General features: G+C 42.7%; 1 protein-coding gene and 1 non-coding gene across 2 annotated transcripts in view; both read right to left on the bottom strand.

The window, feature by feature from the left end:
• The window catches only part of LOC124619657 (phospholipase A1-like), a 108872-nt gene that overhangs the window by 75492 nt on the left and 6343 nt on the right, over positions 1–27037 (bottom strand). The window contains exon 2 of the mRNA XM_047146189.1: positions 487–756. Coding sequence (XP_047002145.1) covers positions 487–756 — 270 coding nt within the window. The remainder of the gene's footprint in view (positions 1–486; positions 757–27037) is intronic.
• On the bottom strand, positions 14173–14244 carry Trnaa-ugc. The gene has a single exon. It is a non-coding gene; the product is annotated as a tRNA-Ala (tRNA).

A 27037-nucleotide genomic window follows, 5' to 3' on the forward strand; every position in this document is an offset into this window, starting at 1 on the left:
ACATCTGCCGTTATGAGGACGAAGGAACTTTGGGATAGCGTCATAAAAGAAGCTATTGAAATAAAGACCTCTGAAAACACCATCAAAAAGGACGGAGGTTTGCAGCTCAGCACAGCCTGGGACCCGGCTATCGCGATGTTAAAACGGGCGCGACGGACGCGGAATGACAACATTACCATATGCGGCGAGTAAGAGAGCACCAGTGACGTCACAGCCAGCAGTGCTGCTATATAACGACGCGGCCACTGCGACACAGCAGTCAGTCTTACCACTTGGCAATGACTAAGGAGAGCACGGTCGAAAGCTCGTGGGATTTTAACCACCTGACGCGGCTGGAAGTCCGAGAAAATTTTATTAATTGATTCATACAAGAGACACTCCCTGTCGCTAACTTGGACTCTTTTAGTAAGATCCCTCGGCAGTGCAGCTGTTTCGCCTGCCCCGGACTGCGACCGCGGCCGCTGCGCGCGAGGCCGGAGCGCTCACCGCGGCGTAGCAGCGTCATGGGCGTCTTGCTCTCGGTGCCGTTGAAGCCGTGCACGATGATGACGTTCCGGCGGCGCGGGTCCCAGCCGGCGCGGCGCAGCGAGCCCGCCGAGCGCACGTCCACCTGCCGGCGCGCCGCCCAGCCGGCCTCCGGCGTGTACAGGAAGAACCGTATCTCGGGGTCCGGGCAGGTGCTGCTGCGCTTCAGCACGCAGCGCCAGTAGCGCGCGTCCACCATGTTCCACAGCAGCGACTCCGCCGCGCCGGGGCCTGCCAACACACAGAGGCGTACAGGTCCGTACAGAACTGGAACACACGATCTGGTCAAAAGTATCCGCACTCCCCTAAGTACCGTCCAACTTATATCTAGATGTCGTGAGAGGTGGACCCGCCCGAATAAAATCAGACAGCGAGTGTTGCGTAGTCATAGACTGGCAGTAACACCAGGGTGGGTCGCTCAGCACAGCTCAGTGACTTCGAATGTTAACAAATCGTAGGACGTCAGGAGAGTAACAAATCCATAAGAGGTATTTCAGTCCTTCCAAAGCTAACCAAGTCGACTGTTGGTAAGGCGATTATGAAGAGGACACGCGAAGAAACAACCGCAGCTAAACTAGAAACAACCGCAGCTAAATCAAGGCCGGACTGACCTCAAGTATTGGCTGAGAGGGTTTCAAAATGGTTCAAATGGCTCTGAGCACTATGGGACTCAACTGCTGTGGTCATTAGTCCCCTAGAACTTAGAACTACTTAAACCTAACTAACCTAAGGAGAGCACACAACACCCAGCCATCACGAGGCAGAGAAAATCCCTGACCCCGCCGGGAATCGAACCCGGGAACCCGGGCGTGGGAAGCGAGAACGCTACCGCACGACCACGAGATGCGGGCGGCTGAGAGGGTTTCTCGAGCATTACATGAAATCACTCGTGAGTTATAGAGTGCTACGAGCTGTCCAGCTCGCACAAAGGGCTACAACGGTCGAGCAGCTCCTTATAAGGCACACACTTCTGTACTCAGTACCACGTGGAGTCTGAGGTCGCGTAAACAGCGACGCCCGTCGATGACTGGAAACGCCGGCCGGAGTGGCCGTACAGTTCCAGGTGCTACAGTCTGGAACCGAGCGACTGCTACGGTCGCAGGTTCGAATCCTGCCTCGGGCATGGATGTGTGTGATGTCCTTAGGTTAGTTAGGTTTAAGTAGTTCTAAGTTCTAGGGGACTGATGACCACAGCTGTTAAGTCCCATAGTGCTCAGAGCCATTTTTAAAGAATGAGGAATGATATGTAGTCTTTAGCAGTAGCACCTCCACTGCCACCTTCAACTGGTGGCTGTTCAGCATGCACATTTTCTTCTTCTGCAGCCGGTCCCTCATCACCATTTCCCAGATCCAAATTAAGCATTCAGTAAATCCTCGATGTGTGTTCCTTCCAGGGTAAATTACGTGGACAGAAGAGCAGTCCCGAACAGAGACATCGCAAAATCTTTCACTGCCTGGTTATTTTTGTCAGTTCCAGCCTTCTGAACGCATCCATAGCGAGTTCAAGATCTTCCTTTTTAACAGACACCAGATGTTTGCCGTCATATTGTTGTATTCTGCTGTACTACTGATTTATTTTTCATGTATGACTTGCAGGTGAGGTTAGGATCGGGAACGTGACACAACCCATCGCCTCTCCACGAGGAATCCAGTTCCTAACCTATACCCATTCTGTTGAAGACGATTCGGAGCATCCTACCATATTTCGTATTGTGATTCTGATACTTAAGTGTTTCCTCGAATTCATCAGGGCGGGTTGCAACAATCAGCATCTGAAATGTTTAGTTCGCTAAGAACGTGTTTAATCGTTTTATTTCGTGCTTCTGTGTGGAAGAGGTCAGTCTGTGCCGGAAATCCGCTACCAATGTGTTGGAATGAACATTATGTTACTTTCAACTCTAGGATCAGTTATAAGGGAAGCTGCAGTCGTACTTGTAATCTGTACATGTACGTAATTATATGTAAAGTCTATGAGGCAATGCAGTGTAAAAGAAACGACTGTAAATCTCACTCTGACATAGTAAAATGAAACTATTGTACGTTAAACAGTTTTTTTGTAAAATGAACTTCGCAAACGTTTGTCTGGAAATATGAATTGTTAACTACAGGCATTGCCCAAGGAGAATCTGCAACTAAATGAGTAAAATAAATGAAGTTTCGATTAGCAGCAGCCTTCTGTTGTTCCAGTTGCGGACGAGTTAGGAGTGACAACTGATTGTGAAAGCTGCGTTAAATTGTTCTGAGGAATAGCCAGCAGTATTTAGAAAAGTGTTGGTTGATGCAAGGAAGCCAATGGAAAGAAAATTAATATCTACATACAAAATTGTGTGCTGGTTGAAAGATTTAAAATGGAAAGTAATTACAGTGTGAATTTCATCTCAAGATTTCATACGTTATGGAGGCTTGTTATACAACGCAATATTCAGTGTGACGGCGAGAGCAATCCTACCGAGGTAAAAGTAGCATTCTTAAAAAGCAGGTCTCTCTGTAAGAGCATGCTGTATTTTGTGCGGTCATTTTTAACATAAATATAATTCATAGCCTTGCTCCAAATTAGACGATTTTGGCTAATGAAGCTTCACCATTTATAAACTCTGTGGCCTATTCCACATTCTATATTCCACCCCCCGTAACAGTATTCTTGCGCAAACCGTTTTACTTGCAGGAACGCTTTTACTCCAGAAAAGCGTCAACAAGCTGAAACTTTAATCCGTGGGTAAAATATCTAAATAATTGGTGGCTTTGCTTCGCCATTAAATTCAAGATGGGTGCCGTGTCCTGCTATTATAAGTAAAACATGGGACTCTGTGGTCTCGAAGGGGACTGCCACTCGCCATCTTTGATCAACACTCGAGGTAGGCACATTCGAATGACATCGCAGACTAGACAGTGACCTAATTTCTCTATCGTAATAAGACAAAAATCAAAGAGTAAAGTGCATAAAGTAAAAAACACGTTTCTCTAAAAGAAAATAATCAAAGGTAAAGTTCTTCTGTCGACATTCACAAGCGTGCCACGTGAAGTCACAGTCAACGCGCTACTTTTCTTGCTCTCGTAGTTGAAACTACGAACAATATACAGGGCTATTACAAATGATTGAAGCGATTTCATAAATTCACTGTAGCTCCATTCATTGACATATGGTCACGACACACTACAGATACGTAGAAAAACTCATAAAGTTTTGTTCGGCTGAAGCCGCACTTCAGGTTTCTGCCGCCAGAGCGCTCGAGAGCGCAGTGAGACAAAATGGCGACAGGAGCAGAGAAAGCGTATGTCGTGCTTGAAATGCACTCACATCAGTCAGTCATAACAGTGCAACGACACTTCAGGACGAAGTTCAACAAAGATCCACCAACTGCTAACTCCATTCGGCGATGGTATGCGCAGTTTAAGGCTTCTGCATGCCTCTGTAAGGGGAAATCAACGGGTCGGCCTGCAGTGAGCGAAGAAACAGTTGAACGCGTGCGGGCAAGTTTCACGCGTAGCCCGCGGAAGTCGACGAATAAAGCAAGCAGGGAGCTAAACGTACCACAGCCGACGGTTTGGAAAATCTTACGGAAAAGGCTAAAGCAGAAGCCTTACCGTTTACAATTGCTGCAAGCTCTGACACCCGATGACAACGTCAAACGCTTTGAATTTTCGGCGCGGTTGCAACAGCTCATGGAAGAGGATGCGTTCAGTGCGAAACTTGTTTTCAGTGATGAAGCAACATTTTTTCTTAATGGTGAAGTGAACAGACACAATGTGCGAATCTGGGTGGTAGAGAATCCTCACGCATTCGTGCAGCAAATTCGCAATTCACCAAAAGTTAACGTGTTTTGCGCAATCTCACGGTTTAAAGTTTACGGCCCCTTTTTCTTCTGCGAAAAAAACGTTACAGGACACGTGTATCTGGACATGCTGGAAAATTGGCTCATGCCACAACTGGAGACCGACAGCGCCGACTTCATCTTTCAACAGGATGGTGCTCCACCACACTTCCATCATGATGTTCGGCATTTCTTTAACAGGAGATTGGAAAACCGATGGATCGGTCGTGGTGGAGATCATGATCAGCAATTCATGTCATGGCCTCCACGCTCTCCCGACTTAACTCCATGCGATTTCTTTCTGTGGGGTTATGTGAAAGATTCAGTGTTTAAACCTCCTCTACCAAGAAACGTGCCAGAACTGCGAGCTCGCATCAACGATGCTTTCGAACTCATTGATGTGGACATGCTGCGCCGAGTGTGGGAGGAACTTGATTATCGGCTTGATGTCTGCCGAATCACTAAAGGGGCACATGTCGAACATTTGTGAATGCCTAAAAAAACTTTTTGAGTTTTTGTATGTGTGTGCAAAGCACTGTGAAAATATCTCAAATAATAAAGTAATTGTAGAGCTGTGAAATCGCTTCAATCATTTGTAATAACCCTGTAGTTAAATTACTACTTATTTCAGCGTCCCTCGGTTATGTAGATGAAAATTGAACAACAATGCATCATAGGCGATACATATTCACTTGTAGTACACGCTTATTTACACAACGATCAATAAAGCACTGCATCACGCTTTAGTAATAGTGCGCCAGCTGCAGACTGACAGGCAATCATCTTTGCACCCGCCTGAATCATTAGGAATGCTGCCTCACCAAATACCGCATTGCCTTGATGGTACATTTGATACAAGAAGAAATCATAGATTATAAATGTTTGCCTACAGTACACGCTTATTTCACTATGGTCAATAAATCACTGTATCACACACTTAAACAATAATGCGCCAGCTGCAGGGTGTCAGTTAGGTAACTATCTCTGCATTTCCAAGGTCTTTGGTCTCTGCAGCCGCCTGAAATCGTTAGGAATGCTGCGTCACCAAATACCGCATTGTGTTGATGGTACATTTGATTCAGTCTAAGCAGAACTCTGTACCATATAGGGGAGTAAGAGATTTAGTACTTCTGCAGTTATGTCGCAACCGCGATCACGACTTAGTGGAATTTATTAGTGTGTAACGCACCTACGCTGTATTTGCTTTTTGGCATATATCGAATACTACAGAACAGAATTCTGTCAAATAAATAAGATAGCCCTAGAACCTTTTAGACGTCGCGAAGGTGAATAAAAAATATTTGGAGATAGGATGTGAAGCAACTCTCCACCCCTTATCCACTGTACTACAGTGACCTAGTGTATTTACTACTATGTCTTTGATGTTACGGTAGTCTGAAGCCCCTTATTGCCAATATGTCATTAACTGACATTTAATTACAACAAATCATAACAAGAACGATGCGTTTTTAATAAATCTGCAATGCAACGTTGCCCTGAAACGGCATATTTTCGTAACACGCAAGTTATATTACGAAAACCAAATACGAAACGTCTTTAAACACTAGTATCTCATTTCCCGTCAATTTATTAAAAGAAATCGTACCAAAAAATCCTGACGTGCCTTATTCGGTCTTTCACGCTACAGAATGCTGCGGAAAGTGCGATTCCACGTTGTGACATCACAAAACTCGATCAGCTCCTCGGTCACGAATGCTTTAATTCCCTGCGTGAGGATGGGTTACGAAGGATATGTCAACTAAGACAGGCACCCCAAATGAATCTGAAACAAGTAAATAAATCGAGGGGTGGTTTTTGCTACGCTATTGCGGACAAAGCGTCGAATTTTATAATGTACGCATGTAATTTTTAACGTTTATAGCTGTCGAATTATGACGCCGATAACATATTTTTTTGTTGCATTGGAAAACTCCTTCGAAGAGGTCAACTATATAACATGTGTGGAACTTGGTCAAATGTTGACTAGACAACAGCGCCGGATGTCACAGTCCCACGGTCAGGAGAAGAGATCCCACTTGTAAGCAAACACGTAGTAGCGATCAGACAACTTGCTCCTGAAGCTATTCACACTTACACAATACCCAAAAATGGACTGACGTAGAAGCAACTACAGTTTTAAAGAAGAATTTTTTTTTTGGCATACAGTAAGTAGTTGGAGATAAGAGAATAGTAAGCATTAATAATAATAATAATGAAACTTTTCGCATATGGTGCTCGTAAGTCTCCTCACACAGAGCCGTTCCAGGTCTACTCCCTTTTAGACATAGACCATAGCAGGCCACAAACTGACACATTTTCAGGTTGGTTTTTTTTTTTCCTTCTTATGAAAAGTTTGAGTCATAACAAGAACACAAGATATCCCCGCTGTGAGACAAAGTACCTCTTTCGATTTTGAAATATTTAGTTGCATGTACAGGGTGAATCTGGAAATTGTGGAGCTATACGAAAACATTCCCCGACGATTGCTGCAGGGTATTTGCTTTCAGGCGTTTCACGCCGTACACACCAGCGGCCGTCTGTCCGATGGAGAATAAAAGGTGGTTCTTCTGTAAAGGCCACCTGTCACCACTCGAGGCCCGTGCACGGCAACGTTGCTGAACAGTCGTTTAGGAGACACTGTTGGTAGCTCCTTGGTTCATCTGGCCACGCACTTGTTCAAAAGTTTGCCCATCGTTCACCCCCTTATTTTTTTCTTTATTGCATTTGCTGACCCCCTTCCCCCCGGAGTAGGGGGGGGGGGGGTCTGGCAGCAGCGTAATATGCCGCTCTACAGCCTACAGAAAAGTTAAAAAACATAATGACAATATAAACAAACAATAAAAACAGGTGATAAAACGGCGACATTGTAAAAAACTGTAAAATGGCTGAAGTTGTGGAAGTTTAAATATAAAAACAGGGCGTTGACTATGTGGATGAAGGCACACAGTAAGCAACAGGCAAATTTAAAAAACACGGCGATAGTCTGGTTTCTGTTCACATGAGATAAAAAAAAGTGGCTGTTCGTAACACTGACAGGGGACGCACAACACTGAACATTTACTGAGAACGGCACTATAAAGGCGACAGGGCGGCAGATGGGGGCGGGGGAGGATCCGGACCGATGAGGGGGAAAAATGGAAGGGTGGGGAGGAGAGGAAAAGAAAAAAAGAGGGGAAGCCGATGGAGGGAGAGGACATAGAAAAATAGTGGCAGGGTGGACGCGAGAAGGAGTGGGGAAGGCAGTGGAGGGGAAAACAAAAGGACTCGGGGGAGGGAAGGGAGTCACAGAGAGGCTAGGTGGGAAAAAAAAACAGGATGAGAGGGGGAAGAGGGAGCCGAGGAAAAGGACAGTGGGAGGGAGGGGGAGGTGAGAATCAGAGTTGATAGGAGGGATAAATGGGGGGAGAGAGGGCATCATCCAGGAGGGGAGTTGATGGAAGCCACCTTAAGGAGATGAAGTGTGTAGAGGTGGAGGGTAGGGGGCGCACAACAGCAGAGGGCAGGGGTTGAGAGGAGCAACCAGGGGATGAGGGGGATCAAGTCGGCGGGAGCTGCAGAGGACACGGATATGTTCGAGGAAAAGGAGCAAATGGGGGAAAGGAATCAGGTCATAGAGGATCCGCATGGGGGACAGGAGGCATACAAGGAAGCGATGCAGAATGCATGGCGCTTGAGGATCTGGAGGGACTTATAGAATTTGGAGGGGGGGGGGGGGGGCGTTCATTCATCCCTGTCGTTTTGGATAGCACCATTATGCCACGCATCATGCCGAAATGAGGAGAGGTTACAAACGTAGCCATTTCGGAAATGCTTCCACTGTTGTCGCAAAAGCCAATGATCGTGTCCTTTCGGAATTCAGATAAATCGCTCTGTTTCCGAATGACGACTACGACTGCGTTGTTCTTCGGTATTCTGACATGTTTTACGTGTCCTCCACTGCTAGTGCTGCCGCCTACCGTCTGTGAGTGGTTACTACACGCTGACGTCGAACACACGTGGTGGTCACACGAATGCGACTGAAGTCGTGTGTCTGTATATATAGAACAGTACTATGCATATTACTGAAAATCACGTTTAAATATCCCATATCGAAATATTAAGGACGTCACGACTTTAAGTAATTCACACTACTCATATTCTGCAAGTACTAAGCGAGGAGCCATTTCAATTTCAGGCCAGCCATCTGTTTATTTGTAACTTTCTTCTTGGTTTCGAATAAACAGTAAGGCAAATACCTGGGTACTTCGTTTCAGCAGATTCTTCTCCACCCTCTTTCAGTTTGAACTTGCACTCCGGCTCTAATGACGTCCTCGTCGACAGGCCGTTACGTTTTAGTCTTTCTTTACAATAGCAGGCACTTCGATCGTATAGCGCTGTTACTTAAGTACGACATAAACAAAAGCATAGAATTACTAAATATTGTGATAGGATGCAACATTTTAGTATTTTAGATTAATTTTAATGAAAGTTCGTACTGATCAAAACGATAATACGCAGTGTTTTACATCCGTTTAAGCTGAATTAATATCCGTTTCTAACGTGCCATAATTTATTTGGTCACGTAAGACCGATGTTTCATTTCCTCCGCAACGTTAGAATGCTACGAAGCAGGGCGACAGGCTTCGAAAAGCGCTGCGGGCGCGGTACGTATGCGGAACAGCAGCAACGATTTCTTCGCTGCCTGCATAGGCCACTGCCGTGATGCAATAGCTCTAGATCATAGACATTCGGTTGTGCTTGAAGACTTACCGAACACTGAGCAGTGATTTTTAAAGACGTTAGCAGTAAGGGGATTAGTGTGCGCAGCCAACACTAATCACGTTTGCTCAAATACAACATCCGAACAGCAAAAACCACTGTACAAAATAGTGTCGTTCAGTACTGGCGACAAAAGTGAATAAATGCGGTGAAGAAGGGCTGCGAACCTAAAGTTGGGCTGTGGCGTAGTGGTAGCACATTCGACTGGCAAGCAGTGTGTTGCAGGTTCGAGGCTCCTCTAAGCTGTGTATATTCATGTGCCACGAAAAGCATTTTTACGCCGTTTTTAACTAGATATGCCGTTTCTCCATACTTTACAAATAAGTTGGTGTCAGGGTCAATAAAGTCACTGATATTTGCAGGGAAATAGACACTGTCGGACGGAATACTTGTCCACAGTGTATATGTAATAGTTTGAGCTCCAGTATACTGAGAAATGCAGTCAAATGACATCGCATTTGATGTCAGCAGAGCAGTATATAACGTCATTGATTCATGTGGTAGAGGGTGGAACTCAGAACAAAGGTAGTCAGCTTTATATGGTGTTAGCGAGTGTGTATGTACCTTTACTGTAGATAGGAAACAGACATCACTAGTGCGTGTTGTGTACGTAAAACACGATTATGACATTGCCATGCACAAAACACTTACCATGAGATGAAAAAATAAAAAAAAATGGTGCGTACAATGTAACGGGACTCTCTAATCGTCAAACTGACATGAACTTGAACCGTTCATGTACAGTGATTGATAATTTCGTTAGATTGGATGCACGATACGGACGGAACGTAAAATATGGGGTAAGTAGAAAATTATTTAAGGCATCGAAACTGTTCCTTCTGAGCAAATCAAAGGCCACAAAGCGTTATTCTTCTCAAGTTGTGCTCATTTACAGTTGTAAGTAACTGCCAGAGGTGTACGGGCCGGCCAGTGTAGCCGAGCGGTTCTAGGCGCTTCAGTCTGGAACCGCGCGACCGCTACGGTCGCAGGTTCGAATCCTGCCTCGGGCATGGATGTGTGTGATGTCCTTAGGTTAGTTAGGTTTAAGTAGTTCTAAGTTCTAGGGGACTGATGACCTCAGAAGTTAAGTCCCATAGTGCTCAGAGCCATTTGAACCATTTTGAAGACGTGTACGACACATTTTGTCAAATGATAAACATCCTGCATTCAAGAAACGGCTGCAGAAACCTGTTCTAACACCCAAACACAAAGAGGTTCGATTGGAGTTTGCTGAAAGTCATATGTAATGGGCTTCAGAACAGGATAAAGTGATCTTCTGTGATAAGAAGAAATTTAATTTATATGAGACGGATGGATTTCGATTATTGGCGTGATCCGAGAACAGAGCAGCTGGTAAGAATGAGCAGAGAGTGTTATGATTTGGATAGTTTCACTGCAAGAACTGCAAATCCTAACAAAATCAGTGCCGAAGAGAATTTTTGAGGTAATTAGGAAGAACGGTGATTGGGCAAAGTACTAAGAATGCAGTAACACAACAGGACAGTTTCCAACCAGGGAATGCAAACGCCTTATTTTGTTACTCCTGTTAGGAAAGAATATATCTAAATCCGTCATGATTGTTTATGTCCTATATGTATGTACTGCCTTCATAATAAATTCGATATAGTATGCTACAGACATTGTATTATTATTTTCGTGAGAAGCCTGCCTTTATACTTATAACCACTGCTGCACATACGGGTTGCTTATCCTTTCAAAGGAACCACCCCAGCATTGTAGGGAAATCTTTCCTATTCATCAGGAATCTTGCCTAATCGATCAGATCAGATTAGGAGACCCGTAAATATTTTAATTTTGTGACACAATTTCTAATTAGTATGGAACATCTGAGTGCTTTGTCAAACACGCAAACATGACTGCAACCACTCGGAACAGAGAAGAAACACGTAGGCCAGTCTCATTACATTCAGCAGCGAATACAATCACTTCACCATCTCTTTTCATAGTTGTATTTATTTCTTTCATTTTGTGTGTTTGTGTGCGGGAGGGGGGGGGGGGGGGGGGAGGGAGAGAAAGGGAGAGAAATTCCATGAATAACAGAAAGCGAATAGCTAATGTTCTGTTAGGTTTCTATTAAAATTGTACTGTGTTCATTGTATTCAGAGGATCGCCCTTCTCCGCCAAACATGCGTATATTAATATTACTATTTTCGCTACCTTACCCCCCCCCCCCCCCACTCCCACCCCTTCCACTTAACGTTCACTAGACTGCATTTCAGTCCCACACTCACATTCTGGTTTTCTGTAATTTCTCTAAATCACTTAAAGCTGATGCTGGCATGGTTCCTTTGAAAAGTATGCGATCGACTTCCTACCCCACCCTCTGTCCGTAGCGGCCTCCTCGTCTGCAGGTTAAATTCTGTAACTTCTTCTTCCTTCCTTTGTCTGCCCCACTATGACAGTTTTAAATTTATATCTGGAAAATACCTCAGTTCGTTCTCTGGCAAATGTCTGTAGTCGTTTCATTAATTTTGTTTCTGAAACAGAAGTGAAGCAGTTGCTGAGAATTAAATTTGACAGTGAAATATTCAGACTGCCAAGGTTTTTGCCGTGGAGAGTAAAAGAAGACTATATGACGCGAGAGCAACTATGTTCTTGAAAAGCTAAGAATTTCGTTCAGTTGACGCTAGTCTCTCCACAGCACTGTTCGCCGTGCAAACGGTATTCAAAAACAACAAGTAACACACAAGTAAACTTCGTGAGTAAGTATCAGACTCGAGAAGTGCTAAACCAGAAGCAGAAATAAGCTGCAAAAATTATCCGGCGATGGTGAAAACTGGAAAGTTCGAATATAATCTGTAACAAACATATATAGATATTTTCCATGGCATGCCGTGAGTCTTTTTGGCCTCTAATCTGTGTTATGCTTCTTGTAGCGGCTGATGGTAGAGTGTGCAATCTGACTGGTCACTAGTTCGAGAACCACCAGAAACACAATGCGTTCTTAACGGTCTGGTATTATGCCGTGGCATTTACTTCTCGAAATACAGAAAATAGTTATCACATTCGTAAATGGAAAAGCGTAAAATATGAGTACGAAATATAATTAGACACAAAGGTGTTATACGAACGACGACTGAAGTCTCATCATGTTCCGTCAGCCGCTGGAATTGTTCCGAGAAGTTGCAACTGCACAGACGAGCACCGAAAAATGTGGTGCCTACAGCGAGATTCCAGTCATTGAGTAAGCTGTTCTATTATTCACTGAGTGTTATAAAAGTAATCCCCGGTTAACACCGTGTTGGGTAGTACTGATCAATACAACTTTCTGAGAAGAGGAAGAGAATTTAGTTCCCCCAGAGGCGTCAAATGAGACTACATGTCTTGTTATTAACTCTCCTAATCTTTGGTGGTATTCGATCTGTTCTGCTTTTTGATTAGATGGAAGATTTTATGGCTACACCGCTTTCTGCTTTCCTTGTTGACGATGCAGTGCTAGCAAATACTAAACTGTACGTATACCAATAAATATGGGCAGGAGCTGCAGATAGTCTGAATCTTCTGCAATTTGGCTGACAGTAGCAAAGAGGGGAACAGAGTGTAGATGCTTTTCAACAAAACAGCGTATATTTATCTGTATTACCGTGCTTCTACCAAACACTGGATAAGAGTATTCAGGATTCACATGAAATTGTCAAATCAACGTATTCAAGGCTGAGGCGGGAAGTATGACTGCCTGCTATTGTACCACGTGGGCAGTGTTATTTTCTAAAAATAATATTTCTCAGAATAACAGCAATAGGAGGATGGCAATTTGTTCCGTTTTTATTTATTTACGTCAATTTACCAAATTACTTACCCTCAAAATGTTGCACACGCAATTACAACATGTCAAAATTTCGTCCAGTAAAAGAATAAAAGAAAGAGATAGTAATTTGTACCACCAAAAATAAGAAAATGTGGCACACTAAGTCACAAATACCGGAAATTTTTGTTCCGTAAAAAAAAAAGTTCATTTTTGTTTCATGATGTACCAGTAAGAAAATGATTCGAAAGTTTCTTATATATCCTTAGATTCTTTATTAAGTTGGTTGCGGGAGAACTTCCACGTCTATCTCGTTGAGGCGGGACGTTAAACTCTAATTTTCCTTCCTTGTTCCTTTCGGACCCGCAACAGCCGTGCGGCTCTTGGCCGGATAACGAACAGCTGGCCACCTGGTGGATGTGCAGTGATACGGATTACATGAGATTCATTGGTTGGCTTGGCTTGAAAGGCGTGTTGCACTGTGGGGAGCGCTCGTCGAGAGATCAAGATAAGAGATCGTTCACAAGGTGCCGTGGTAAATGTGCTGATGTCATGGTGCACTGCATTTATTAAATATAAAAATGAGTCCACCTGGTAACTAATTAGACGATGAATCCATAATCAAACGTGCACCAACTAAACGACTTAGAAGAAAGTAGCAGACATATCCTAACTGTACCCCAGTGCATACTGGAAAAGCACTTCCGGATACGAGGCTTAATCGATCACCTCTATCATGAAATGAATCTCTAGAAATATAAACTGAAGCAACCAAACTAAAATAGTTGGACGATGTGTTTATGGCTTGCAAGTGCTGGCTCATAACTATAAACTGAACGTATTTCAGAGTTGATTTATGAAAAAAATAGTGACTGCAAAGAAAACAATAGAGAATTTAAAATGAGAAATAACCAAAAAAGTCAAATAATCAGAAGGAAATTAAAAAAGCAAACAAAAATCGGAACAGTATTCTCATGGATGAGCACAGGATGGCGAAGGTGAAAAACACTTTTTTAAGGAGAGGACAGATATTAATTTGCTGTTCAATACAGTCATTAAAAGCAACAGAGAGGCACGGGTTTGAACTAATACATAATGGAGAGAAGGTCTTAAACTGGATAACCTACTGAAGAGCGGCAACAATCAATACCGTTCTGGACAAATGACACGTGATAGCGACTGGGATCACCTCCGCTTTATGAATGATTTTTTACTTTTGACTTGTTCTGGTGCATCTCCTTAACCTGATTGTGTAATGATTCAACTCATATCAAACTCAGCGCGTTGTATAGAAGGTTTTAAAAATAGTTGTGGAGATGCCGGGGATCGAACCCGGGGCCTTTCACATGCAAAGCGAACGCTCTACCACTGAGCTACATCCCCAGTACGTGCTACGGCCTGTAGGTTGCAAATAGAAATGTCATTGTGTGTCAGAACTAACGTTATCGGGTTCCGTTCCGTGAATAGCCTTGAGGCGCTGCCTTGACGTCAGCAACCCACGTGGTTGTAAATGGGTAGCCCAACGAAGAATCTCGAGTGGCTGCGTGACACGATGTAGGCCAGTCCCCGCAGTAGTCGTTGGGCGGCACGCGGAAACTGATGCGTCGTGCTGTTTTGTCCTTTTTTTCTACCATTCCGTGTAAACAAACATAAAAAATAAAATGTTCAGAATATAGTTTTAATATACAAGAACTGCTGAAGTCAATGAGAGATGTAAGAGCTTTATCACGTTAATAACAACATTGAGCTTGCATAACTTGAGCAAGATAAAATGCAGCCGCAGGGGAATCACAAGAAAGTTTACATTTATATCTAACACATTCACAGCATTACGTGTTTTCGGCTCCCATATTCCAATTTAATACAACATCTCCGGTATCCATGATACTATGCAAAAAGCTAGAGCCGTTACCAGTGGTTCTCATGTTCCACTAGTCAATCTGTATTGCACCTCTGCCTTAAGATTACACGTAGCTATGTAGTTTCTTGTTTAAACTGTTAGCTTAGCTGTCTCGGAAAGAAAGGGAGGTATCTGAAAGTCTGTTCAGTCTTTCATTAATGACGCAGCTCGTAAGTTCCGTAACTAATGGTTAGTAGATCAACGGATTTGTGGTACTGCAATTAGGATGATGGGAAATTTTAACACTGTACAGAGGTGTGAAAATTATTAGACTCAAAACGAAAATATTGATATTTTCTATTTTCTCTCAATCTAGAATTATTCAGTCATGTAATATTGGTATTTTCACTCACTTACATCCATATGCCAATATTTACATTTTGCTATCGGCAGTACTGTGCTCCTAGTAATGTTGGCAATACTCCCTAAGCAATCAGTTGTTAAAGAGGCAAAGTTGGCACGTTTGTAGCTGTTTTGGAGATAGATCAATTCAGCTGGGACGTTTTTAAGGTTGGTTGTGTGTGTAATGTATCCTTAAATAATAATTAATGAGTGTTTCTACTTGTTATGAATAATTCTTCTGTTTGTCAGATATTTGTTGGTTATGGGTCAGAAAAGTGATATTTCGCCACGAAAAGTTGCGACTATAAAACTGCTACTCGAAGAAAAACAGTACTCACAGAGAGAAATAGCAAACAGGTTACAGATTTCACAAAAATCTGTAAGCCGCATTTGCCACGCAGAGAACGATGGCCTTAATTTCAGACGAGCACCACGAGGAAAGTGTGGACGCAAGAGCAAACTTTCCCGTAGAACTCAACGCAAACTTGTCCAGATGGCGAAAGACAACAGAAGAGCTACAAGTCAAGATTTCAAGAAGGCTTTGGAGAACTATGGAGTCGATGTTTGTACTTCCACAGTCCACAAAAAGCTTAGTAGTGCAAGGCTTCCAGCTCGCTGGCCACGCAAAAAAGCAAAACTTACTCCTGCAATGAGTGCAATGAGGCTTAAATGAGCTATGAAGATAGAAATAAGTTTGAGGAAGACTGGAGCAAGGTAAATAAACTTTATTTAATGCAGTTGAGAATATGTATGTGAAAATTTCTTTTGAAAAATGAATAATTGTTTTCAAGAAAATATACCACAAAGACATGGAGAAATTTTCTTATGTACAGTACGGTTCATATGAGCACATAACATCTGAAATCTTAGACTTTTTAGATTAAAATGTTTTATTCCTTTCAGGGTTGCTTTTCTGACGAGTCAGTATTCTCCATATGTGAAGAAAGTAGCCAGTATGTCCGAAGAACGATTGGCGAAGAGTTTTCTTTGCTTTATATAACGCAAACTGTAAAATTTAGAAATCTGTGGTAAGGTCTTATGGGACCAAACGGCTGAGGTCATCGGCCCCTAAGCTTACACACTACTTAATCTAACTTAAACTAACTTACACTAAGGACAACACACACTCCCATGCCCGAGGGAGGACTCGAACCTCCGACGGGGGAGAAGGGGGGGGGGGGAGGGGCAACCGTGACAAGACACCAGACTGCGCGGCTGCCCCGCGCGGCAAACTGTAAAAAACATACCACGTCTGTTTTGGTGTAGCATAGGGTACTGGCCGACTTTATAATGTGGAAGGCAATATGAATCAGAATAGGCGTAGGAAAGTTCTGGAGAAGAGGCTTTACCTCAGGGGAAGGAATGGTTTCCTGACGGTGACTTTGTGTTCGTGCACCGTGTCATAAAGCTAAATCAATTGCGCAGTTCTTACCTGAAAATAATGTAGAGACGTTGCTATGGCCCGGAAATAGTCTAGACATGAACCCTGTAGAGAACCTGAGGGCAATTGTTAAGCAGAAGTTGAGGAAGATCAACATAACAACGAAGTTGCAACTCATGGAGAATCTCAAACAAATACTGCACCATGATGAAGATGTCAAAAATTCATGCTCAAGACTGATAGAAACAATGCCAAGACGTGTTGAATTGCTCATTAGGAACAGAGGCATGCACACAAAGTACTAATGTATTTTAATTTGATGAATAAATCCTTCTTAATTGTAAAATGTTTTCATTTTAAGAAAAAATAACCTTGAGTCTCTTAATTTTCAGACCTTTGTAAGTTGTTTCGTTGTGGTGTCGTCCGAAACTAAAATTTGCAAGTGCGTGTTTACCAAAAGGCATTCTACATCGTCACATCAGATCGGTATGAATTCAAATATTTTCGGCATACACTTCTGGAAGAGGCCTTCAGGAAATCAATATCCATAGCTGGATGCAGAAGCTCCGCGGCGTCCGACCACAGCATAACGTTTTTCAGACCCTCCCCTTCCTCCTATAGCCACCGGCAATCACCAACTTCAAGACGGAAGTACCAAGTGGAATGAAATACTGGCTGTGTTGTGAAATAGCAGAAAGTATTGCAGTTGCGTTTTATTACAGTGAGTTTAGGGAAACAGTTATTGCAACCCATATACTCGACACAAAAAAATGTGAGCATAATTGCAATGAATAATTTTGCTGCTTAGTTCTTCTGCACTTTGTAACCCTGCATAATAACAGGGAACAGTACAAATTGAACAATTTATGCATTTTAACTCTACCTTAACTTTTACGATATTTCCCCCTTTTTTTCTCATAACAGGAATTTAATGTCTATTCAAATGACTTAGGAGTGATGCGGCAGTAGGAGAAGAATAATCAAATGTGCAAGATTTGCTGAGGACATACCTCGCCAGTCCAAAAAGTTTAGAGATTGTATTAACAAAAAAATAAGAAAAGTTCAGATGGTGGTTTTAATGCTAAAGGTGTTCTATGTACTCTCTCCTCACATGAGAATAGTAAATTGCACAGAATGCTCATCAAACCATGTGAAACTGGTAGAAAAGTTCTTCTTTGGGACACACTGGCACCCTCTTTGGTCTTGGCGACCCATCACAGACCAGTTTCGCACTGTCGCTCTGTGATAGGTTCGCACTGATAACACGAAGTCTTGTCACCTATGATGAATTTTTCCAGAAAGGAATTGTCCGCGTTTTTTATTTCAATCAGATTACGCAGGCATTCATGCGTCATTGTCTTATGTACAGGAGACAAGGTGTGCTGGATAAACTTTCTAAACACTTTTCTCTTCCTCAAAACATCCTGGAGATTCTCTTGAATGCTTAATTTAGAGACGTACAGTTCGTTGTTCGATTGCAATTTGTGAGACTACAACGTTGACACATTACAGTCGCACGCCCACTACTGAACACTGCCTGCTCACAACTGGCTGCTCCAATGCCCATCTGTTGTTTACAGCTGTTAGTCCAAGCTGCCAATGTAGTTACAGCACTAGCGTCGCTTACACGCCAGGAATAAAGTCAGTCTCCGAACGTTTTGGATGGATAGTGTAGTATTACTAAGTCAAAACTAAAAGGCAGTTAAGATTACTTTAGAAGTACTGAACACCAGCTGTGAGGAATATGAACTGAAAATAAATACGAAAAAGACTAGAATTTACAACACAATCAAGGAGGATAAAAGTCAGAATTTGTGATGAGCTAGTGGACCAAGTTGAAAACTTCGGCTGTCTAGAACGTAAAATAAACAGTAACATGACATGAAATCCAGAAATAAAAGCAAAAAACCTGTTACAAAGCAAATGTTTTCCAGGAGGAGTACTTTCTGTGGTCCAGAAAATTAATAATTAAGCAAAAATTAGAGAAATATTTCTTACTGATTGCTGTCATGTACAGTGTCGGAACAGGTACTCTGCCATGCAGACCAGAGAAATGCTTAGTGGCTTTGGAGATGTAATTTTGGAGAATTATGAAAAATTAAAATGGGCAGATCAAATAAAGAATAAGGTTGTCTTACACAAAATGAATGAGAAAAGACAAATACAGGAAACTACTAGAAGGATTAGAAATAGCCTGTCTGGCGAGATGAGAAGATATTGCATAATTAAGGTTCTACTGGATGGAATGGTGAATGGAAGAAGGACTCAAGTAAGAAGGTATCAGCTATTTTAGGACATCAAGATAAATTCTGAACTGCAGTAAGGACCTCTCTTGCAGACAGAAAACATCATCCGCATAGAAAATGCATTTTGCTTGTTTACACCTTTAAATAGACATACTGCATCCTAGACGCTTCAATCGCTTTTACGAGAGAACGTTAATATCTGCTTCACGGCCTTGACCGAGAGACATGGCGTAGGTAAGAAACTGGCAACTGCTTTCGACAGAATAAGAGTTGAAATCCAGCCATTCACATGTAGACTCTCTGCTGTTTCCCTAAGCCATTTAAAATGAATGTCGTGACGATTTCTGAAACGGATGCGACCAAATTGCTGTTCCTATCAAGCTCAATCCCATATTCTTCTGTTGGGTCTATAATGACCCCTCCTGCACTGTATGCTCACCATATACGTTTTTGCCACATTTCGTGTTTTATTAACTTTTAAAATCATCTCATGAATATTTCTGTGAAGGTCAAAAAGAAAAATGTCTCTCGTAAGTACTCAAAACAAGTAACGAGTACAAAAGGAAACCCCGGCAAGAAAGCAAGGAAATATGGAAAAACCATTTGAAAAAGGATTTGCAATCAATCTAGAACCGATACTGGACTGATTTAAATTAACTTTTTACAGCCATTCTTGTGGCTGATTGTTGTTTTATAAACCATATGCTTTATCTTTATATTATTTTCTTTCGTTATTATGATTTACGAGGGGTTTACGAGGGAGCAAAAGAAAAAAAAACCGGAATAACACTGCCGTGGGCGAAACTTGTGTAATACGCGTTTCTGCCACTAGGTGTGTGTAGTGCAACTCATTGGTAGTTCAATGTTATGGAGTAGCCGTAGTAGCTCACCGCTACAGTACAGTTGCTAGTCACATAAGAGTAATAGCAGTCGCCGCTGGTGCAACGCAGTTTATTGCCATGTAGTGTGAGGTAAATTTTTTGTCTGATATGTTAATATGAATTTGTTTCAATCCTTCTGTGATTTGTCAGCACTAATTAAGTCAGACTTGTAATATTCAGTTTTTTATGTAATGGTTTGCAGAAATGTTTTCAATAATAACGTTTTTCAGAACATACTTGAATTTAAATATTTTGCAAATTTTCCCAGATCATAGTCATGGGTTGTTTAATAATCAATCAGAGGACGAGCTACACAGCTGTGTCAACAAGCAAAGTCAGTTTTTTTTCTAATGATGCAAATCTCAGTCAAATGTTGTTCAGTAGTAGTAGGCAGGTCAGCATTGCACTAAGCTGTGCCATTTAGGAGCAGATATATAGACAGTGTTATCCGGCGACAGTACCGGAAATTTTTATATACAGGAAGGTTACAAGATGACTGCAATAAATGTTTCGAACAGTGGAAACACCAGTGGGAGAAATGTATTAGTTGTAATGGACAGTATTTTGAAGGGGATAAGGTAATTTTGTACACAATTTGAAAATATATAGCTTTTAAAAAATAACTCCATTTTTTTTGGGTACCCCTCGAATAGCTTTTAAGACACCAAGTACAGACGGTGAAAGTTTTCAGAACACAAGTCGGTGATCACGTTTTGTTCATCGGAAGTCATCATGTTTGAACTCTGAATACGTTATATAATTGTGCAAGAGAAAGAAGTCACTGATGTGCTGCAAGTTTCATTTCTAGCCAATGTTTCAGGCGATATCCTCAGTCCTTTCGCCCTGTTTTCTTTGTCAATACTCTTGTTTTTAGAGTCCCGTTAAACACAAAGCTGCCTCGTTTACTTAAGCCTCTTCAAGAGCTTTCAACTTAACGCAGATGGAACTTCCTGTTTTTCCGGCCGTGATTGGGAACGACCGCCACTGCGCCTCCTTAAGCCGCCGGCACACGGACCCTGCATTCCAGCCTTTAGCGTGCCTAGTTCAGCGTGCTGCTGAATGCTCGGAAACGATGCCACTCGTGCGTAGCGTACGTGTGCCTTCAACATGGTACACGCGACTGCAGTGCGCTCCAGCGGCAGTTATCGGCTGTATCCGGCTCGGAGATCACACTGTTTACGAAATGGACAGGCATAAAATTCGTACGTTAGCTCTGTTAACATGCGCATTTCCTCCCTTGTCCATGTGTTAGTCATGTTGTTCTTGTAGATTACATAAATAAAAACATTCATATGTCCATGAATATGTCAAGAGCCAAAGAGGAGAGCACCATGTCCAATCAATAAGGACATCTACTTATAAAAGTTGCATTATAAATAGTGCGACACAAATTTGCAATAGTTCTTTATCTCTGTTCCGATTGAGTAACAGAATCCTTACAACATGTGAAACACAAAACCTGTAACAAGAAAGTGCGAAATATCTTACTGCAAATAGTGCAAGCTGTCTTATAGATAAAGCCAATCGAATCGAACAAACTCTCTCCTCGGAAAGGGTGCACTTTTATTTACATAACAGCGAATATTATAGAATATATTAATAAGAAAGTATCAGAATCTACTAAAAAATACGAAGGATAGTAAAAATGTGTGGATCCAGTGAGACTCGAACCAGCAACAAATAACCCATTACCTTAAAATTCTGCCTATCTACTCATTACGCCCATATTTTCCATTTTAACATGTCCTGAAAACTTCAACCGTAGATATGTTGTTTAATTGTAACAAACTGTACCATGTACAATGAGTTTTTTTATGTATTCTCAATGTGCCTTGAAATGACATAGTTTCAAAATACACAAATTACAATAATTCTTTAACCACCAATATGACCTTTCCCGACCTTTTATTACAACAAATCGTAGAATTAACAACAGGTTTTCGAAAGATGCTCAGTTTGCTGGTACTCAAAAAATGGTTCAAATGGCTCTGACCACTAAGGGACTTACCTGCTGAGGTCACCAATCCCCTATAACTTAGAACTACTTAAAATATCTAGAACGTCAGATATGCTGAACGTGCGTTTAAACGTAGATCAATGAGATGGAACAACGCCGCCTGCATCATATTAGGCCATGTCTCTTCAGAACGGGGCTGCGAGACGCCGTATTGGCTTTCAGTTGAAGTTGTGTATTCACAAATATAAACCGTTTCTGAGAACCAGTAAACTGAGGATCTTTCGAAAACCTGTTGTTAATTCTACGATTTGTTGTAATAAAAGGTCGGGAAACATATTGGTTGTTAAAGGATTATTGTAATTTGTGTATTATGAAAATATGTCATTTCAAGGCACATTGAGAATACATAGAAAACTCATTGCTCATGGTACAGTTTGTTACAATTAAACAACATATCTACGGTTGAAGTTTTCAGGACATGTTAAAATGGAAAACATGGGTGTAACGAGTAGATAGGCAGAATGAACAATGTAGGTAGCGTTCTGTCTCATTGGTATACGTTCAAATGTGCGTTCAGAATGTCTGAAATGCTTGATATTGCTCTGCACGTTCGGAAAGATCACGCAGCGTCCTCTTTCTACGCTTTGACGTCAGAAACTCGACGCACTCATCGCTGACGTTGGAAGCACGTTTCTTGCGGCGACGGCTTTAGAGTCGGCTATATTCTGAATCATGCGACTGTCACTGGTCGTTCGTACTGGACTTTGAGTGATGTTCGCTAAAAGTTGCCGTGAAAACACTGAACATCAGTTTCGTAAAAAGATATTATATCCACTACTCTGAAACGGGATGACTGACCTTATGGAGTGAATGGTCGCAATACCAGCAAAACACGTGGAGTCTATACAGGGCGGTCAGAGAGAGTGTGAAAATCTTGTAGTAGTGTTGTGGGGTTGGTTGTGCTGAGAAATAACTGTTAAGGAAAAAAATTCGATACGTTGCGCCGATTTAATAACCACTGAAATTAACCAGTCCGGTCGGTGGGCACGGAAATTCACGCACGCCACCGGAGACGTCGTTGCGAAACGTGTTCTTCGTTTGGTTTCCTAAAACTGAATAAGAGATCGATACAAAATTTGGACATCTGACGGTAGCAAGGACTATAATCGAGACAACGACTGATCAGTCTTGTGCTGTGGGGAAATCTGACACTAGCTGTATCTGGCGGCCCATTGAATTTGCGCTCGCAACGGCCTGACTGACTGTTTTCAGTACTAATTAAATCGGAAACGACGCATCGTATCGAATTTTTTCGCTAAGAGTTATTTCTCAGCACAGCCTAACCTACAACACCCTGTATACATCATTAAGACGACAGTGTACTTACTGCCACCATCTTAGTTAGCACATTTGGAATGCTGTCGGCAGAGATATAGTCTCATGAGGTCCTGCTCCACTCTCTTGGGGAGTTCTCGCCACCTCCAATGCCAAAAGGCGCTACACGCTATCACGTATTAGTAAGTGAATTGTTTGGTTGGAAATCCACAATCCTTTACCAGGAACGGTTACACTGAAGGTGGTCGTCCTTCTCCATTTCGACATACGAATGGATCGCTTAACCACAACAGTACAGCCGCGCGGGATTAGCCGAGCTGTCTCAGGCGCTGCAGCCATGGACTGTGCGGCTGGTCCCGGCGGAGGTTCGAGTCCTCCCTCGGGCATGGGTGTGTGTGTGTGTTTGTCCTTAGGATAATTTAGGTTAAGTAGTGTGTAAGCTTAGGGACTGATAACCTTAGCAGTTAAGTCCCATAAGATTTCACACACATTTGAACATTTTTGAACACAACAGTACATCGTGAACATGTTGAGCATTCTCAAAGGTGGGTGTATTACCTGTGATATGCCGCAGCAGGACTGTACTTTTTCCATCAGTTTCCAAGACGAAAGGAACGGTTTAACAAATGGTTCAAATGGCTCTGAGTTCTGGGACTTAACTTCTGAGGTCATCAGTCCCCTAGAACTTAGAACTCCTTAAACCTAACTAACCTAAGGAGTTCACACATATCCATGCCCGAGGCAGGATTCGAACCTGCGACCGTAGTGGTCGCGCAGTTCCAGACTGTAGCGCCTAGAACCGGTCGGCCACTCCGGCCGGCGAACGGTTTAACAGCCCGTCGACAACGAGGTCATTAGAGCCAGAGCCCAAGCTCGGGTTGTGGAAGAACGGGAAAAGAAATAGCCTTTGCCGCTTCAAAGGAATGGAGTTTGCCATAAGTAAGTTACGAAAATCATGGAAATCCTACTAAACTGGATGGTCGGACGTAGATTTGAACCGTCGTCCACCCGAATGTGCTAACAACGGCGCCTCAGCGATCGATAGTTTCCAGACGAAGTCTCATGAAAATCACAAAAATTCTTATTATAGTAATATCATTTGTCATGTGTTTCCCAGGTACTGATAGGAACTGGCGCCGGCCGCGCTGGTCTAGCGATTCAGGCGCAGCAGTCCGGAACCGCGCAACTACTACGGTCGCAGGTTCGAATCCTGCCTCGGGCATGGATGTGTGTGTTGTCCTTAGGTTAGTTAGGTTTAAGTAGTTCTAAGTTCTAGGGCACTGATAACCTTAGATGTTAAGTCCCATAGTGCTCAGAGCCATTTGAACCATTTGATTAATGCTTGAATACCAGACGAAGAATACTTAATTAAGGGAAGCTATACAACTACTAAGCCGCTGAATGAAAATAACGTCTTGGGAAACAAGTGGGAACGAAACAACAACCTAGATTAGCGTATGGTATATATTCATGCAATCCGCAGAGATAGAGAAACAACGACTGGCCACCTGCAAGTAGGACACGCGCTCTGGCAGTTCCATGCAAACTTAATCATGCATACAGACATCTCATCCATCTCGGAAATCGAGGATCTCGACGATTTTTGCGTATTAAAGACACTGATACTGGCAGGATATCGGCGCTGGAAATTCCAAGACTTTCGAAAACGTTTCAGTTTTTGTTTGAAGTCGGATAACAAATGATAAAATAAATTTTTTCGTGTAATATAATTAGAAATTAACAATTTCACATTTCATGCTTCACTTGCACCGTGAAACCCAGCTTCTTGCCAAATTTCAGGCCAACTGGAACTACACTATAGGTGATGACTGGTTTTGCGAGTGTCAAAATATGTTACGTTTGGCCGTAACAGACGTAGGTTACTTCTACACCGCTGAGGAACCAGAGACCAGCCGCGTGGTTTGAGGCGCTATGTCGCGGATTGCGCTGCCCCTCGCGCCGGAGGTTCGAGTCCTCCCTCGGGCATGGGTGTGTGTGTTGTTCTTAGCATAAGTCAGTTTAAGTAGTGCGTAAGTCTAGGGACCGATGACCTCAGCAGTTTGGTCCCTTGGAGTTCACACCCATTTGAATATTTGGGCCATAGACCTTAGTAGGTGATATCAATTTCAACGTAATATATCGAACCGTTCCTGAGAAAAATGGCGCTTAACAGACGTTCGGACAGACAGTCAGATGACAAGAGTTTTTTTCGTGTGATGCAATTACAAATTTACAGTTTTCGGATTTTTTTCTCTGGTTGTACTGTGAAAGATTGCTTCTTGTTATTCATCATTGTAGGCCAACGAGAAGAGTCCTTCAGATTTTGATGAGTGAGTTTACGAATATCAAAATATGTGACATAAATGATCACATCTTTTTACTGCATTGCCTCAGAGGCTTACATTTATCACATCACCAAAGAACCGTAGGCCTTAGTATGTGACAAATTTCAATTTGATTTGTGTCCCCTTTCCTGAGAAAAAGGGTTTTCAATAGTTAGACAGACAGAGGGACAACGAAGTGACCCTATAGGGGTTTTTCTACCGACTGAAGTACAGAACCCTAGAAACCGAAACAACAGCCTGCCTGAAAAATTTTGAATTATTGGCTATAATCTCATTTTGTGCTGCGCGCTGGAGATCTGTCACCTATAGCGCAGAATTCTTTGACTCAGCTATTGATGCAACGAGGTCAGCGCGACTGCCACGGTCGCAGGTTCGAATCCTGCCTCGGGCATGGATGTGTGTGATGTCCTTAGGTTAGTTAGGTTTAAGTAGTTCTAAGTTCTAGGGGACTGATGACCAGAGATGTTAAGTTCCATAGTGCTCAGAGCCATATGAACCATTTTTTGTAACGAGGTCAACGTTGTAGCGACCATATGGGTACCCGCATGTTGGGTTCACTAAAGCCAAGCCGAGCCTGAGTACTGGGCAAAGCTTTAACGCTTCATCAAGACGAGATTTCTGACACTGGTGGCAGCCGGCACGGGTTATTCGCGGAACTAATGTGCAAATCTGGACAAAAATATCTGCACAGTCGCCGCACTGACATTGGTCCAGTGAGGGAGTACGAGATATTCGTCACAGGGCTCTTCTAAATTTATCTGTTACGTGTCTGAAGTTATTCGTGAAATTTTGAGAAAATTAACAGAACTGTTGGCAAACTCTGGTCTAAACCACAGATACGAATAGTCTGCTCCCGTCTCTGTAACTCTGAGCTACAAAAACAACACGAGACACTTTTCGTTGCTCTTACATCACGCTTGGTGTCCTTATTTCGATGCATTGCTGCTCCTGGGACTGTTTTATGTTGCTATTATAGCTGTAACGTACTCAAGATGTCGTTTGCAACTGGAAATGCCTGTGTTTTTTTCATTTTAGGGGTTATGGTGTTCGCTTAGCACCAGCTCCCGTTAGTATACGAACACTACTGTCAGTGCTATATTGTCAAACTGTGGTGTCACCGCCAGACACCACACTTGCTAGGTGGTAGCCTTTACATCGGCCGCGGTCCGTTAGTATACGTCGGACCCGCGTGTCGCCACTATCAGTGATTGCAGACCGAGCGCCGCCACACGACAGGTCTAGAGAGACTTCCTAGCACTCGCCCCAGTTGTACAACCGAATTTGCTAGCGATGGTTCACTGACTAAATACGCTCTCATTTGCCGAGACGATAGTTTAGCATAGCCTCCAGCTACGTCATTTGCCACGACTTATCAAGGCGCCATTATCAGTTACTATTGATATTATGAATAATGTACCGTCAAGAGCGACGTTCACCATTAACGGATTAAAGTTAAGTATTCCACCAGCTACGTCCGTTTTTCTAAATTCTAATTTCCTTGTCCTGTTCCAGACCTCACGCCAGCCTGCGTGAGCTAAAACGCGTGCCTTTCGGCGTCCTCTAGTAACACGGTCTTGGCTCTCCTGCCAACCAAAACACAAACATCTTTCCACAACCGCTCATACGTTAGTATGAAATGAAAAAGCTACCAATGAGAAAAAGCTGCAACATTCCTCAAATGCTATTGCTCACTAGGTTTGTAACCAAGAGAGACGACCAGAAAGATGCTTTCCAGAATCGCGAAGGCTTGCCTGGAAAACATTTTAAGAAGAAATCATTTCTCGCTTCA

The sequence above is a fragment of the Schistocerca americana genome, chromosome 6 (assembly GCF_021461395.2).
Source record: "Schistocerca americana isolate TAMUIC-IGC-003095 chromosome 6, iqSchAmer2.1, whole genome shotgun sequence".
NCBI lineage: Eukaryota > Metazoa > Arthropoda > Insecta > Orthoptera > Acrididae > Schistocerca > Schistocerca americana.